This window comes from Phocoena phocoena, chromosome 5 (genome assembly GCF_963924675.1).
Source record: "Phocoena phocoena chromosome 5, mPhoPho1.1, whole genome shotgun sequence".
Lineage (NCBI taxonomy): Eukaryota > Metazoa > Chordata > Mammalia > Artiodactyla > Phocoenidae > Phocoena > Phocoena phocoena.
The window spans coordinates 27,620,259-27,637,003 of NC_089223.1; the positions used below are offsets into that span (position 1 = coordinate 27,620,259).

At 41.2% G+C, this 16,745-nt stretch overlaps 1 protein-coding gene across 2 annotated transcripts in view; it reads right to left on the reverse strand.

Annotated features, from left to right (window-relative positions):
• The window catches only part of NR3C2 (nuclear receptor subfamily 3 group C member 2), a 359,661-nt gene extending 347,024 nt beyond the window's left edge, over positions 1-12,637 (reverse strand). For both annotated transcript variants that reach the window (XM_065878137.1, XM_065878138.1), the window contains exon 1: positions 10,884-12,637. In XM_065878137.1, the coding sequence (XP_065734209.1) occupies positions 10,884-12,637 (1,754 nt within the window). The remainder of the gene's footprint in view (positions 1-10,883) is intronic.
• Between the last annotated feature and the right edge of the window lie 4,108 nt (positions 12,638-16,745).

The following is a 16,745-nucleotide window of genomic DNA, read 5'->3' on the forward strand; positions in this document are numbered from 1 at the left end:
TTAAGAGTCATAATTATGCAGAAATTCTCTCCTTGTTACTATAAAACTCTGCATTTTTCTTCCCTATGCTCTTTGGCAATCTACTTTTTGTGGGGCTGTTAACACACATGGCTTGGGAGTAGAGTGGGAAAGAAACAGGCTTTGGGTCAGATAATCTGGTCTTCAATGACTTCTTCCCATAAACTGTCTTGTCTCTAATATTTATCCCTTGTTCACCATTCCAACCACTCACTGAATTACCAATATGATAGCCTCTCCGTTGCTTTTTAAAATTTGTTTCTGTCACTATTTTCTATCTCCCTTACCAGGTGGACCTCTCTATCCTTTTAGGTCATTCCTAGGTTTAAAGAAAATTATTTCACGTGGACAGAGTTTCAGTTTGGGAAGGTGAAAAATTCGGGAGACGGATGATGGTGAGAGTTGCACAACAAGGTGAATGTACTCAGTGCCACTGAACTCTACAGTTAAATATGGTTAAAAGAGTATGTTTTCTATTATGTAACCTTTAGCACAATAAAAAAAATTTTTTTAATGTTTACGAGCACTATATTAAAAGTACGAAGCACTTCTTTTTCGCATTCACAGATTTCTATAGTCTAGTTTTCCCCAACTACCACTAAACCCCTCCAAGCAGGCCTTGTTTGTCCTGTACCCACCTGTGCTTTTACTTCTTCCTATGACACCTCTCTACTCCTCCCCAAAGACCGCCAATCTTCAAACTTCAACTGAAATCTCACCTCCTGTATGACGCTCTCCTTCACTATTCTAGCCCACATAAGACTCCTCCTTTTCTCATCTTTGGTAACAGACCAAACACGTAATTAGGGAACAACCAAAAGAAGGGCTATATAAACTCATGTGAGCCCTCTCCCCCAGCTAGATGGGAATACAGGGGAGACATTTGGTTTGCTTCATATTCATTTGGTATCTTCCCCCACATTAAGAACACAGTAGGTACTAAATAATTCGAGAGTTGCCTGGTATTTTTCCCGCTGCCAACACAGAATTTTTAAGTTATTTCTCTCTTAGTTCTAGGTCTTCTATCAAAAAGCTTATCTTAAAATACACTGATAGCAGAACTCAAAAAAATGAAAACCACCCAATAAAAATGGACAAAAGAGAGGACTGCCCTGGCAGTCCAGTGGTTAAGACCCCAGTTTCCACTGCGGGGGGCACAGGTTTGACCCCTGGATGAGGAACTGGGATCCTACATGCCATATGGCAAGACAAAGAAAAAACAAAAAAGAAGAATAAAGGGGAAACATCTTTTTAAAATGGGCAAAAGAGTTAACAGGCATGAAAAGAAGGCGTATGGATGGCAAGTAGTACCTGAAAAGATGTACAGTATCATGTAAGCATTAGAGAAATACCAATTTAAACCGCAATAAGTTATCAGAGGTTTCTTGCCAGAGGGACCAGCAAGCAGAGGCCCCCAAGAAGGAAGGGAGCTTGGCTGTCTGAGCCCCAGAAAGATCACTGTGGAAAATGAGCAAGGAGGAAACATACTAAGTAAAATCGTCAGGGGCCTGGTAACTCAGTGCTTTACAGACCCTAAGTTACTTTACTTTGCGCTGCTTGCAATGAGATGCGGCCAGAGGGCTTTAGGTCAGCCACCCAATCTGATTTACGCTCGTTAAAAGACCCATCTCCTTATTCCAGGACATTCAGCTTTCGTCTTCTCTAGCTCAAGTGTTTGTTTCTTCATCTACCTTAGCTCTGTGGCCTTAGGTGGATCTCTTTTACAGGCTTAAGTCTCAGTTTCCAGGTCTATAAAACGGTGACACAGGCTACCAGTAACTGCCTCCACCTATGGGTTCGAGCCAGCAGTTAAATATCTGACCGTAGGCTAAGGACAGTCTCACTTCTGCCCTCGTCTTCCTGGGACACGGCCCCCCATCAAGCATCTTCCCTCCCTGTGACGTTTTCAACCTCAATCTCAGCACAGGTCCACTGCCCTCTTTAGACCTTACCTGTCCAACAAAGGACTTACCTGTCCCTTCTCCAATCCTGCTGTGTCTTTCTGCCAACATCTCTCCCTTCGACCCCTCTCCCTTTACCACCAAACAGGCACCTCCCAAGCATAAGCACTGTCCCCACACCCACAGGTTTCTCTCCTTCATTGCTAACTTATTCCTCAGTCAATCACAGGCTGAGTCCCATTCCCACTGCTCTACAGAATTCCTTCCTGAAAAGCCACCAGCTCCAACTATTCGGCCTAATTCCTGGCCTCCTCAGCCCTCCCAACGGGTTTTGTTATTTTGGTTTTTTTTTTGCGGTACGCGGGCCTCTCACTGTTGTGGCCTCTCCCGTTGCGGAGCACAGGCTCCAGACGCGCAGGCTCAGCGGCCATGGCTCACGGGCCCAGCCGCCCCGCGGCATGTGGGATCTTCCCGGACCGGGGCACGAATCCGTGTCCCCTGCATCGGCAGGTGGACTCTCAACCACTGCGCCACCAGGAAAGCCCTCCCATCGGGTTTTGAACCCCCCTCTCCCACTGGAAGGAAAGCTCTGTTACTAACTACTTTGAGACCGGAAGAGGCATACAGTCTCTCTCAGCCTCAGTTTCAGTATCTGTGCCCGTAGAGGGCTGGATTTATAGACAGACTTAGGGCCCTTCTAATTTGGAAATTCCAAGACAACGTTATTCCTCCCTTGGCATCCAGGAGTCCGCACTATCTTGACTGTCAAAAGAACTCCTGTGTCCTTTACTAGCATGTGTTGCTCATCTACAGGGGTACTTTTCCTCCAAACTCCCAGAGAAGGCACTGTAGACGATACTTGAGTCATGTATACCTTCTCGACTTGGCTAGCACCCGCGCTGCCCCCTGCACTGCCATGTCTGTGAAGAGGCCTCCCATACTCTCACACCAGCATTCCCACCTCTCTGGAACGTAAAACTCAGGCAACCAAGATAAATCATCACCTCTTTTCGACCTCTCCATTTCTCTTAACTGCTCACCCCCCTCCATGATGGTCAAGCCGACAACCTGTGAGTTTTCACTGATTTTCCACATCCTTTCCACTCAAGTATCAACTCCTCTCCTGCCCTTCCTTAGTGATTTAGTCCTAAAGCCATTAGGCCAGACATAGCATGGCAGAGCTCCACACTGGGGGCTAGGGTGTGGATGGCTATGGTGGCCCACTGGGGGGGCAGCAAGCCCCCCCATGCAGAGAGTCAGAGTCCCAACAGAGGGGGAGGGGGGCATCCATGTGCTCACCTGGCCTAGTGCCAGGTCTCAGAACCCAGCAGCGGGAGTTAGCACCCGAGTGGTGGAGGGGGGCATCCAGTGGGGGTGTGGCCCTGTGACCCAGGATGCAGAGTTAGACTCCAGTCACAGAGGAGAGGAGGGTGTCTGCAGGCATGGGGGGGGCACTCCTTGCAGAAAGGGCTGGCTCCAGGACTGGGACAGGAAAAGTACAAGATGGGCCTAAAGCAAGGAAGCGCTCAGAGAAATGATGGGAACATGGCAAAAGGTCACAGAAACCAGCTGGAATGGGCTCCCAATTGTTTGAGGAGCAGTTTGAACCTCAAAAATAAGGGCAGTAACAGGCTATAACTCGCTGCAGAAAAGAAGAAATAATGATGCCATAAAGATATCGATAATTTAATGAATAAGCAAAGTGCGATGAAGATTGGGATGTTTATACAACTTCAAAGTACCACTCCCCCAAATAGCTCTTAATTGCAAAGGGAAAAGAGTAACTTGACCGTGGAGAAGCCTGGCAGACGGCACCTGGATAAAACGCTGCAGATAAACTGTAAAGGCACGAAGGGAAACGGCCTGGCATGTGGTAGGAAGCAAGGAGGAAGGATGCTACATCCCTTCTGTGATACGCCTGACAAGGGGTTGATACCCAAATCAAATCAAGAGGAAACAGAGGACAAACCCAAATCAGGGACTTTCTACTGAAGTGCTGGCCTTTACTGCCCTAAAGTACTGTACAGTCAAGAAATCTAGAGAAGAGTGAGGAACTGTCCCAGACTGAAGGAGACTAAAGAGTCATGACAGCTAAAAAGAACAAAATACAATTCTGCACTGGGGTGCTTTCACTATGAAAGACATTATGGGCACAACTGGCAAAACCAGAATCAAGATGTCAGTAACTTAAGGTTATTTTCTGAACTTTGATGGCTGCATTGTGTACATGTGTCCTTGTTTATCATTCTTTGTAATGGTTCCCCCATGTTCTTCCTAAGTCTGTTATTATTTCAAAATAAAAATTTTATTAAAAAATCAACTACTACAAAGTCTTCTTCTGGAATATGTCATATCTGCCCCTTTTTTCCATTACCCCCGACATCCTTGCTCCAGAGATTCCAGTTCCCATCCTCCTGCACTGTTGCAATAACTTCTTAACAAGGCCCTTTACGCTCCAATCCACCCTACTACCACTGCCTAATTAAGGTTTTACCCAAGTGTACTTCAGCTCAGGCTGCTTGCCTGCTCCAACATTTCAGGAACTCCTCATTACCTGCCAAATTAAGTGCAAACTTCTTAGTGTGACTTCCAAGTTCCACTGGCTTCTAGTTCCAACTAAGCTCTTCCTCTTTCCCCCAATTCCCCATATCACAGCCAGCCATACAGCTGGACCACACTCAGTGTTTTCTGCCTGTCAGGGTTTGCCCACGTAACTCCTTCCACCAGGAGGTGCTCCCCGATCCCCAGCAAACTTTTCAAGACTAAGGATAAATACCAACTCTGATCACCATACCCCCATCTCCTCATTTTCCAAGACTCGCCCAGATCCTTCCCTGTCGGAACACCCAAAGTTGATTTTGCCCATTACAAACCTTATTTCTTTGTGTTTCAGGTCACAATTTTTGGATATTTGTTTCAACAGCTCCTAATATATAAGGTGAGGATACATGCCAATGAAGAGGTCATCACTGATAACATTAAGTCATGGCCAGAGCTGCGAATTCAGATGGCCAGTTATTAGCTCACACTCTCTCCCCAGGGTATTAACTTTGTTAAGTATTCAGATTACTTTTTGTTTGTCCTCTTTTCCTTCCTGGGCTAGAGTGTTCTATGTCTTGCATAAAATATAAGCAATTTCTACCTCTTCTCTACATAGAAATTTTGGCCTTGGCCATACCACTAACGATCATAAATCCAGAGGTTTTTCAGAGCATCAATTAAGTAACACGTGCTTATATGAAATTACATTTTAACTTCGTCATTACCTTACTATATAAAGAACAAAATAAAACTCTTAAAAATGAAAACAAAGCCTATACCTGACAAGTTTAAAACTAGAAATTCTAAAATTTAAGATGACACTATCCATTTAACACACTTATATTTCTTGGATTTTCACTAATAAATTTTGGAATGCAGTCCACAAAAATATACAACTTAATGGCTACATTTAAATGGATCCAAGAAATCAATATTTTTCTCTCAATTTGAATTTGGTAAATGAAAGGAAACGATAAATTATTTAGAAGCAGAGCTGAAATTTTATCAGTAGATGAGCTGTATGAAACTACAGCGACAGTTGAAAGCCTGGGAAAATAAGTATTATTTTGGAGAAAAAAATAAAGGACATCAGGGGAAGTGAAGTATTACTCCTAAATTACTGGTGATCAATATAACATCTTCTCTTACTGTAAACATTACAAGGATAGAAAAGGTCAGACACACCCAGAATTTGAATATTGCAAAAGGCATCCAATCCATAAATGATAAATCTCCAGGTCCTAGTTTCACCATGTCACTGGTATGTATGCAAACTTCCTTAAGTTAAATAAGTTGAGTTTATTTAACTGAAATCAGGGCTTTTATCTCCACTTTATTTTTAAAGTATGAAATAAACAGTTCTAAATATACTAACACTTCAGACGATAAAAGGTGGACATACTGACATATAAATCAAGGAGGTGAAAAGCAAAATGTATAGAAGGGCAGTACATACTGATTTGTTTATTAAAAAGGAATAGGGTTTTTTTCTCCAATAAAATTATCACCACTTTTACCAGAAATACCATAAATAATGAAGGTGAATGCATCATCCGAAGAAGCAAGTCTCCTTTTAAATATTTATAAAAATACTATTTAGAACACTAACCTGGAGAAATTCTAGGCACACTAGCAATTTCAAAATCAAAATATTATAAGACAAATAAGAAAAAGAAAGTTCCATGTTTTCATTTCCAAATGACCTAAGTAATTCTGTAATGGATTTATTATGGTAAGCACCAATAATCAGTCAATCTCTCCCCTCCAAAACCCATTATTCTTTCATGCTTTGCATTACATGAAGTTACTTATATCTCAGCGGTTTATTTACAAAGCTTACTATGAGACATGGCAAACTTTGTAACAAACTCCTTGAATTCTGAAGGTTTTGACTTGTTATGGAAGATGGGTTTCGAAAAACTCCAGGGACCACTGAAAAATTTTGAAAACAACTGTAGGTTATCACTAAATTGTTTTCTCCTATCATGGAAAAAAAGTTCAGCATATATTAAGATAAATTCCTGATTACTTGTCTTGAAAACTACCAGAATGTGCCCTTTGAAACAGTGAACTTTATATTCGAAAAGTCTAAGTCAATGGTAGCACTGTGTTACAATGCTATCAAAGTGACTATGACTATCGCCATAAACACCCAATGTTATGTCAACAGAAAAACCCTGTTTCCAGAAGGAATAGTGTAAATTCAAAAGAACAAGAAACTCAGAGTGTAAGTGTCAAGTTTTAAGAAAGGAAAGATTTGATTAAAAGAAAAAAAACCTGCCACTTCTCCAAGCAAAATGACAGGTCACCCCTACTCACCCTTACTTTTAAAAGGTAAATGGTCATGACATTTTTCTATCCTGACTACCCTGGCAACTACAGAGCTGGACTTGTAAGATAAACTTGAAACCAGACTAGCAAATATGTTAAGGGATACTTCTATTTTTATTCTTAACGTACACGACTCCAAGGAAACTACACAGCCACTCAGTCGCGCTGTTGGCAGACCTCACAGAGCATCTAGGTCAACTCGTTTTCTTTCAAATGAAGAAACTGGGGCCGAGAGAAGTTGCCACTCACTCAAGGTCACAGCTTTGTTTGTGTCCAAGCGGACAGGGGAACTCGCATCTGCATGACCCAACTAGGTCCAGTGTCCACCGCAGAGTTTTACATCCAGCTTTTATCATCATGTACCTTCCAGTGTGGCCCTCAGATAAACCACTCGCTGGAAATGATAACAGGCGTGCCTCTGGTCACCGCTCTTGTAGAACGCCCACAGGCTGAAACAGACACACACTCCATGGCCATCACTCACTTCTATCAGCTTGACAAGTTCACCTGGATACGAACCATTTTCCTTATCTGCCTGGGGCACCCCTTCCTCAGCATAACATTCAGTAAAGCTAACACAAACAGAGTAATATCCTCTTTCTGCATTAACCTCCAAAGGGTGTATAGGATAGAAGAGACCAGCAGTTCTCAACTTCTGGGTCTCGGGATGCCTTTCCACTCTTAAAATGTATTGAGGACAAGAGGTTTTGTTTATCTGCATTTCTATCTATTGATATCTACCCTATTAGAAATTAAAACGAATATTTCTTTTAAATCATTTAAAAGAAGTCATCACACATTAACATAAAAGTGCATACGTGAAAAAAAAATTATTTCCCAGAACAAAAACTTTAGTGAAAAGAGCAGCACTGTTTTACAGTTTTGCAAGTCTATTGTCTCGCTTAATAGAAGACAGCTGGATTCTCCTATCTACTTCTGTGGTCAATGTGTGGTGATGTGTTCTGGTTCAAGAATATGAAGAAAACCTGGCTTCACACTGATACATTGTTGGAAAAAGGAAGAGCATTTTAATGGTCATTTCAGATCATTGCAGATACGATTCTTTAACACGACACTGAAAATGGAGAGTCAGTGGTTTCTTAAAGCTTAGTTGCCACATGGAATCTGAAACTCTATCAGTGAACTTTTCACACACTATTACATTAAAACCGTTGGTCTATCTTCCATTTTTTTTTTTTTTTTTTTTTTTGCGTTACGCAGGCCTCTCTCACTGTTGTGGCCTCTCCCATTGCGGAGCACAGGCTCCGGATGCGCAGGCTCAGCGGCCATGGCTCACAGGCCCAGCCGCTCCACGGCATGTGGGATCTTCCCGGACCAGGGCACGAACCCGTGTCCCCTGCATCGGCAGGCGGGCTCTCAACCACTGCTCCACCAGGGAAGCCCTATCTCCCATTTTGAATGGCTTTTACCAATGCACAATTTTTGAGTTTGTGGACCTCCCTGAAAAGGTCTCAGGAACCCCAAACAATACTTCAGCATCTACTTGAAAATAGTTTAGAGTTGAACCTAAAGATAAAGGATATTATGAAACTCAGAAGCAGTTTCGCACTGCCTGGATCCTTTACAATCTTTAATTCATTAATCCAACATTCCCTGGAACGGGGTATCATCATGATAAATTATGACACAGGCAGAAGGGTTGGATTTGGTCCAAAAGACACAAAAGAAGAGGCCAATAATGAAGCTTGGATGAGATTAAATTAAATATTATAACATGTAGACTGAAATCCAGAAAAAAAATCTAAGTTTACTCTGAGAATGATCAAAACAAATACATTTGGATAATATTCACCAGGAAAAGCTGTAAAGAATTAGTAATCTAAAAGAGACTTTGAATAACATTAAAGCTTTGACATTACAGTTTTTGGAAAACTTATATTAACTAGCACAATACCAGTATATATGTAAACAAAAGGAATCCCCTCTGACTATATTAACAAGCTCAGTAAGAATTTTGGAAGGCTCAAGAAGAGACACCAGACAACACCCCAGGTTCCCACAAAGGCAGAGTAGGCTCAAGGTCACTGATTTATACGAATATGTAAGGCTATGGGTCCCCAGACCACCAGGAGGGGCTTCATGAGTTGAGTGTGAAAAAGACAATTAAAACAGTAGAAATAGGATACGGAACAAACAAAAGAGAATTACTGATTTTAGCTAGTATCACTCTAGTATTTCTACCAGAAATATCATTACCCAAAGCAATAGCCTTCAAAGGTAAAAGAGCATAAATAGAAATGTAGTAGCAAATGTGGGGTGCCTAACCATAAAAAAAATAATTTAATCGTAAGAATTTATCAACAAACATTTCCTTACACTATGCATATGTCTTTAAAAGATTTTGTGGAATTTCACAGAATGCAGAAAAGAGAACGCTAAAGGAAACGGAAACTAAAGGTTATGAAAACAATTGAATTAAATGCTAAGAGCAATCGATGAGCTGTATATAATACTCTATGGTGCGTACTGTGTACCAGATGGGAGTCAAAGTGCTTCTCATAAATTAACTCAATTGTCTTGACTACCCTTGAGATGGGTACTACTGAATTACCTTTTTACAGATGAGAAGACTCAAGTCCAGAAAGGTGATGGGATGTGCACAGGGTCACAAAACAGTTAAGGGGCAGGGCTGGGGATTTCAACCAGGGCAGCCATGCTCTTTAACTATCAGGCTGTCCCCGCTCTGAATAACCTACTACAAACATCACTTACAAAAATATCTACATCGTGTGCAAAATGTCCTGCTCTGAAAGTAAAACAAAGCACTAGCAGTGGAACACCTGCTGAGCTTGGTTCTGAGGAAAACCATGCCACCTCAGCATTTGTGTAAAGAGTTTAGAATTCAGGAGAGACAGGCAGCATTAGGATAGGACTGACTAGTCGTGCTACCGAGAACTGTAACAATGTGTAAATTTCCTTTATGGAATGTGTGCTTCTATAAAAGCAAGAGGAGCGAGGTATGAGTTGATGATGATGAAAATAATGCACAAATGAAAGTGTTTCCTTTTGCTTCGGTAAAAAACCGAAGGAGAAAGAGTAAGGAATACACGTCAACCTTACATCTTGTTAATGGGAATGGCCATTTTTCCCACCAAATAAGTTTTTAAGGAAAACAGCCACATCTTCCTAGATGCCCACGTGAACTATATCTAGGAAATCTATTCTTTGTATGTTCAATACAGGGATCGTTGACCACAACCGTATAAAAAACACAGTACTGAATCAAAGTCCAATGCAAGTATTCATTGCATAACTTAGAACCACCCTTCAGAGTCATATCTAAAACCTCTTCCTTGTTTTTTCTAAATATATACAATATGCTATCTGCATGAAGGAAAGCCAAGAGGTATTTTACAGTAAGTAAAGTATGTCTTCTTGCAGATCTTAAAAGTTATAAATATACCAGCTCAAAACTGCAGTGACATACTTCACTTCCAATGAGTAAGAAAGCAAGACGGGCCACTTAGTAATTTTAGATGTGCTGAGTCTTTAAAAAGCCCTCCAGAGTTAAGGAAATGATTTATTTGTACTGAACACCACAACTTGCATACGATTAACCAATCTAGAAAAAGATGAAGAAGGTGGGGAGCTTGTGGGTAACAGATTTGGGGTTTCCTTTCATTTTTCACAACCAATGAAGTGGTTAATAAAGAAAATTAAAGGTAAAAAAAGACTATGACCACAAAGAGACCAATTTAAAGCAATTTTAGTGAACGCGTACACAGCTAAAGAAAAAAAAAAAATCTAGCACTAGTTTGCTAAAGTAAATATAGTAACAGACAATAGGAAACAAACTTTTCCTAAACACCTAAAACAGGCAATGCAGAGGGGGAAAAACACCTAAATACACTCCTTCAAAATCAACACAAATATTTTCTAAGAGATTCACAGAATTTTTGGTTTCTCTATTTCAAAAGAGTAGTAACATACCAACAAGCGAAGGGAGAAGCGCTAAATGACCATGCTGAAAACAAAAATCAAACGTGTTTAAATTTCTTAACTGTAAAGATAGTGCTAACCTTCAGCATTTTATAAAGCCATTTTCAAAACAGGAAAAAAAGGCCCACTTACCTTGATACATTTTCTGGAATGTACTCTAGGACCGGATATCCATCACTTCTAGATGACAGGTCACCGTGTGATTTCCACGACTCCACTAAAGTATTGATGGGAGGAAAGGAGCTCAAGTGTTGGAAAGATTGGTCTCTAGCTGATCGTGATAAAGATATTGTACCTTGAGCACCAATCCTGTAGTGAAAGGACTGTCCACCTGAATTCACACCAACAATGGCAGATGAAGGGATGCTGGCCTCCGGGTAATAGCTCCCATCATCCGGTTCTTGTTTTATCCCCATTGGGAAGCCACTGCCTTCACAGTTACCATCGAAGCCGGGCACAGGTGGTCCTAAAATTCCTGATAGAGAATAATAGTCTTTATCATCCATAAAGGAAAAATATGAGCCATCCATGAATGGAAAGGGGTTGACGGCTGGATTCCCTTTAAAAGAGGTGCCCGAACATGAATGCTTGGTTGATTCTTGTTTTATTGGTACTGAGAATGGGGAATCAGAATTTATTTTGCTATTTCCTCCTAGACACGAGCTGCTAAAAGCTCCATCTGGCTCCGGCTTTATGTACTGGATGATGTTAAGCTGGCCAGTCACACCATTGGAGACTGCACTCTCTGCCTCCTCAGTCTTAGGAAAGGGAAGCTCACGAGCACCTTTCTCGTGTGTGTCTGGACTAGGAACCGCATCCCGGGCTGCACTGGATCCAGCCGGGGTGCCCGAAGCAGTGTAGCTGAAGGCGTTGCTTCCCGGGCTACAGATAGATCCCACGGTACTAGCAGTTGGGCTGGACAGTGTGGATCTGTTATTTGTGTTGGAAGGGCTGGAAACAGAGCACCTCGAGTTGTTGATATTTGCCGGGCTGGATACACAGGATCGCAGAAGGACGTTATTAGGACTGGAGACTGGAGATTTTACACTGCAGTGACTCGGGGGGCTGGAAATGGGGGATTTCATGCTACTCAACGGACTGGAGAGAGGAGAGCCCACGTTGCTGGCGTGGGCTGGGCTGTGTGACCTGGAACCCCGATTCTCCACATTAGGGGAGCACGGCAGAGGAGTGCCCTGGGCGATGGGGCTGTGCACTGTGAAACTGCCAAAGCTAGCCGAGGTGGAGGACACACAGCTGATGCCGGCAGGGCTGCAACCCGAAGATGACATATTCAGAGGGCTGCAAACAGAGGGGCTCTTCTCGTGACACAGGATGGGGCTCTTCACCATGGTGCGCATGACCCCGCCATTCTCGGAGCTCCCCGAGTCAGTCATGAAGGACCTCAAGGGCCTGCTCACATTCCCCAGAGTGGAGGGACGGTGGCCATTTTCTTTATAAAATTTCACCATCTGTTCGACGTGTGGATAGATCTTTGCTGGACTCGCGCTTCCTTGCGGGTTCTGCTGATCATAGGCATAGTCGGCCTCTCTTACGGAATCCATGTATAAGCCCATGGACTCAGCCACGGTTGCCGAAAGTTCCTTAGATTCCAGCTCGGTTTTAATATCAGATGGTAAAATCCCAGACCGATTATTGTCTTGCTGAAGGCAAGGGAGTAGTTCCTGTTTTTCTTTGCTGCTTCCTTGAGTACTGTTGTTTGGAATAGCACCGGAAACACAGCTTATGTTGACGACCTCCATGTAGTTATTCTCATCGGTCCGCTCTGTAGGTCCCGAGGAAGAACGCTCCGTAGCCTGAGAAGCTTGACCCCACCGTCTTTCCATATCTAGACCTTCAGGGAGACTGTGGTAGCCTTTGGTTTCCATAGCTAACAAATAAATTTATATTAAAAAACTGAATTAGAGTTCTTGATATCAAGATTACTCTAAAAGACATTCTGAAATTGCATGGAATGATCTCTAAATACATATTCTACTTATTATAAGCAATACTTCTAGTTATATTAAAATTATTACCTTCTTAGGTGCTGATACAACAGTCTTGACTATAATTTGGAAGTCAGAATATAAGAAGCAATAAAACTATTTTACATGTAAATAAAAGTAACGTCTTTGCTATAATACAGCCTTTAGAGGTTGCAAAGAATCTTTACCAATAAATCATCTTTGCTATAATACAGCCTTTAGAGTTTGCAAAGAGTATTTACACATGTTAACTTATTTAATATGCAAAGTAATCCTGGGGACTCATGAGGCAGGCAAGGAGAAAACTGAGGGCTTAGTGAAGAGGGCAACTCGCCCAAGGTCAAAGGCATAATAAGTGACAAAGTCAGGTTTAAAACTAAATCTTCTAACTCCAAAGCCTTTGGAGTCTTTCCAGCATATGGAAGCTGCTTTCCATATCTAATACGTGGCTTTATTAAAAACAACGAGGAAATGCAATTAATGTTACCATTTCCCAATATAAAGTCATCAAGTGAATGATCACAGGCAAAATAACTTAATAATTACTTTTAAAACAATAAGATTTTCTAAAAATGGATTAGTGATGAAGATAATTTAAAATCAACTCTATTACGTGAAGAGTCACATATCCTGATTAATTAAGCTGGTCGATAACAGAGAGGCTGTAGGACAACTTAAGAATATCAGGACTCTAGTCTGTATTTCAATCCTGGCAAGGACTCTGACATGCAGTCTGACCTAGCAGTACTTCTGCTAAAACGACTCCCAACAGACAGCCAGTTTCAGTCTCAACAGTTAATGGAGGAAGTTTGAGATGGGCCCTGACAATTTATGTGTTCATTCATTCAACAAATATTTACCCAGTATGTGCTACATCCTGGGCCTAGAAGTAGTCACTGAATCTACAGTGATAAACAAAACAGGCCCAGTCCCCCTCCTCAGGGAGCCCACAGGATTGTTTTACATATACCATCTTACTCACTGGCTCTCTCTATAAATTTATTTCATAGGTAGAATAATGATAATAGGCTATATTTATATAATTCTTATGCATTATATCATTCAATGCCATATTACAAGCCTTTCACATATATTAACTTATTTACCCTTATAAACAACCCTACAAGACTGGCAAAAGTATTATTCCAAATGATACAACTGGGGAAACTGAGGCAGGGGCCACACAGCAGAGCTGGAATTTGATCCCAGGTGTCTACACCAAGCTATCTCAACCTTGGCCCTATTTGGGACCTGATAATTCTTTGTTGAGATCTGTCTTACACATCATAAGATGTCCAGCAGTCTCCCTGACCCCTACCCACTAGATGCCAGTAGCATTCCTCCTCCCCTGTTGTGACAGCCCAGACTGCCTCCAGACCTTGACAAATGTCTCTGGGGCTGGTGGGTGCAAAACCACCCCTCGTTTGAGAACCACCACTCTAAAGAAACATATCTCAAAGAAAATTAACTCACTCTCAATAAAACTTCATTTATGCATTTTCATGCATAAAACAATTAAAATCTTTAAGTATGCATTTTTAAAATCCTTTCAGCTGTGTAAACATTCTCTGACCCAAATAAAGGTCCTGATCTACAAGATGCAGTTTCTGCAGTTCTGAATACAAATATTACTTTAGGCCTCTCAGTCCTCTCCCCACCAACTTTTGCCACTCACAATCTCCATCTGCCCTATGTTCCCCTCATTAAAAAGAGACTAGGATGCTTTTTTGCTCCAGAAATTATATTAATTATCATAGAAAAATAATATAATGACTCTACTAAATAAACTGGCATGAGATATTGTAGGGCTCACTGACAAAATTCAATGCCCAAATTGTCCAAGTATCATAATTACCTCTTACTTTTCTGTACTCTACACTAGACTTTAAGTTCCCAGAAGGCAGAAACTTTATCAATTCTACCACTGCATCCCAAGACGACAGCATAATGCAAATTTAAGAAAGTTAAACTATTATAACATAATCAATACTCAGTAACTTGTGGACATTAAAATCTCCCAATTATGCAGTGTGCTTTTACTTAAAGAACATTTTTCTATAAATTCCTAATCACAAATCAAATCACAAAACAGTGGAAAATAAGTCAAATTACGAAGCTTGAGGAGGTAATCTGGTAATTCCAGCTGAAAAACTTAATGTGGATGAAAGCTAAGTGAAAGTGGAAAAAAGAAAAAAAAGAAAAAATATATATATATAGTGAAATGGGACCAAAACAGCTAATACTGGCCTTTTCTACCTTACTGAAAAACCATTTAATAGTAGCCATGGGTTGAAAATACCAGTAAATATTATGTCCTGCTTCTACTTCTACCTGAGAATATTCTGTCTTCCCCACAGCAAACTTGAACAGATGTATATCTAACGTATAGATGTTTCAGGTCCAAGTTCATTAAACACCACAAGAAACATGTCTACTCCTGTTCAAAACTGAACACCTTCTGTGTATCATTCCCCCACCCCCAACCCTGTCCCTAAACCCACATTCTCTGTCTTGGTGAACGGCACCACCCTCTACCCACATGCCCAGAAGTCACCCTTGCCTTGGCACCCTTACCAAAGGTCTCCACAGGCTCACCCCTCCTCACTCCCACACCTACAGTATCGCTCCTTGCCCCCCAGGCAAGAGAACCATCTGCCCTGGATCTGAAGGGCCATCCTCATCCAGACCCCTCTCCAAAAATTCATCCTCCAAATTGTCTTTTGGAAAGCATGATCACTCACTGCCTTTTCTGAAGTTTCACAGTGGAAATTTGCATGCTAAAACTCCAGGGAAGTTCCACGGTACAGAAATCTGTTTCCTTTTTAATCCAGAGTCCTCTAAATAATTTGGTTACTGCACCTTTTTTTCACAGAACACCTACTAGCAGGCTGAGGGACACTTTTCACCACTCTGCCTCAAAGCAGGAGCCACGGATATGTAAGGCTATGTGAAGATTTGAAGAGAATCTCTACAGGAGCTGACGGGCAAGAACCATCTTAAAGCAATCTACAAGGAAGCACCTTGTCAGCTAACATCATGCAGGTGATCATAACTTTCCAAGTCCAGTCTGGCTAGCCTTGAACTCTCTTGACAATAACATAAACCAGCCTGCATTTCACCACATTATTGACAGGGCTATCATTAGAGAATTTGCAAAAGGTTTTGCTGAAATCTATTACATTAGCTTTGTTTAAGGTATTCTCATCTACCAACCTAATGCACCTCTCAACAAAGAAAACAGAGTAAAGGCTGGCAACAAACACAAAAGAATGGAGGACATCAGCATGTTTCCACTGCAAATATTTTTAAAGACTGCGTTTTTAAAAGAATATGATTATTGAAGTATTTTATGCTGAATTCTCCCGATTATCTTAATTGGTCTTCTCTGTAAAACAAATGGATCAGTTTAGGTAATTATTTCCTACAGTGTCCAGGAAATCCAAGCTGTCTTTTTAAAACCGGCATAAGGACCATGGCTTGAGCAGAATTTCCTGAACTTACTAGTGAATACTCAAAATATTAGTTGATGAATATGATCCTCATAGAACTTAATATCCAGATGGTAAAGGGAAAGTTTTGTTACTAAAGTATAAGACGAAACAGATACCAGTATACAAATCTAGCTTATATAAAATCAGGTTTGTCTCCCTTACAAATGGAAACTGTTAACAGAGGCTCCCTTGAGACAAAGACAAAAACAATGAGGACCCCTTAATTTTCATGCAAACGGCCTCCCCCCACCCAAAAAAAATAAAGGAACTTTCACATAAGGAAAGTAAGGAAAAGCACTGATAGTTCTACCTTAAGTCATATATATGCTCTTAAACACTATTTTGCAAAGGAAAAACCTGACTTTAAAATTTTATATTTTACAGACTGTGTTAAATTGCTGTTTTCTACAAGGAAGTAGTTTTTTTCCAGGAATATTAACAAGGAATCTTGCGAATTTATATTTTATCTGAAAACACTTTCACTTTTACTACCCCTCAAACATAGTTCCCTTCAAATG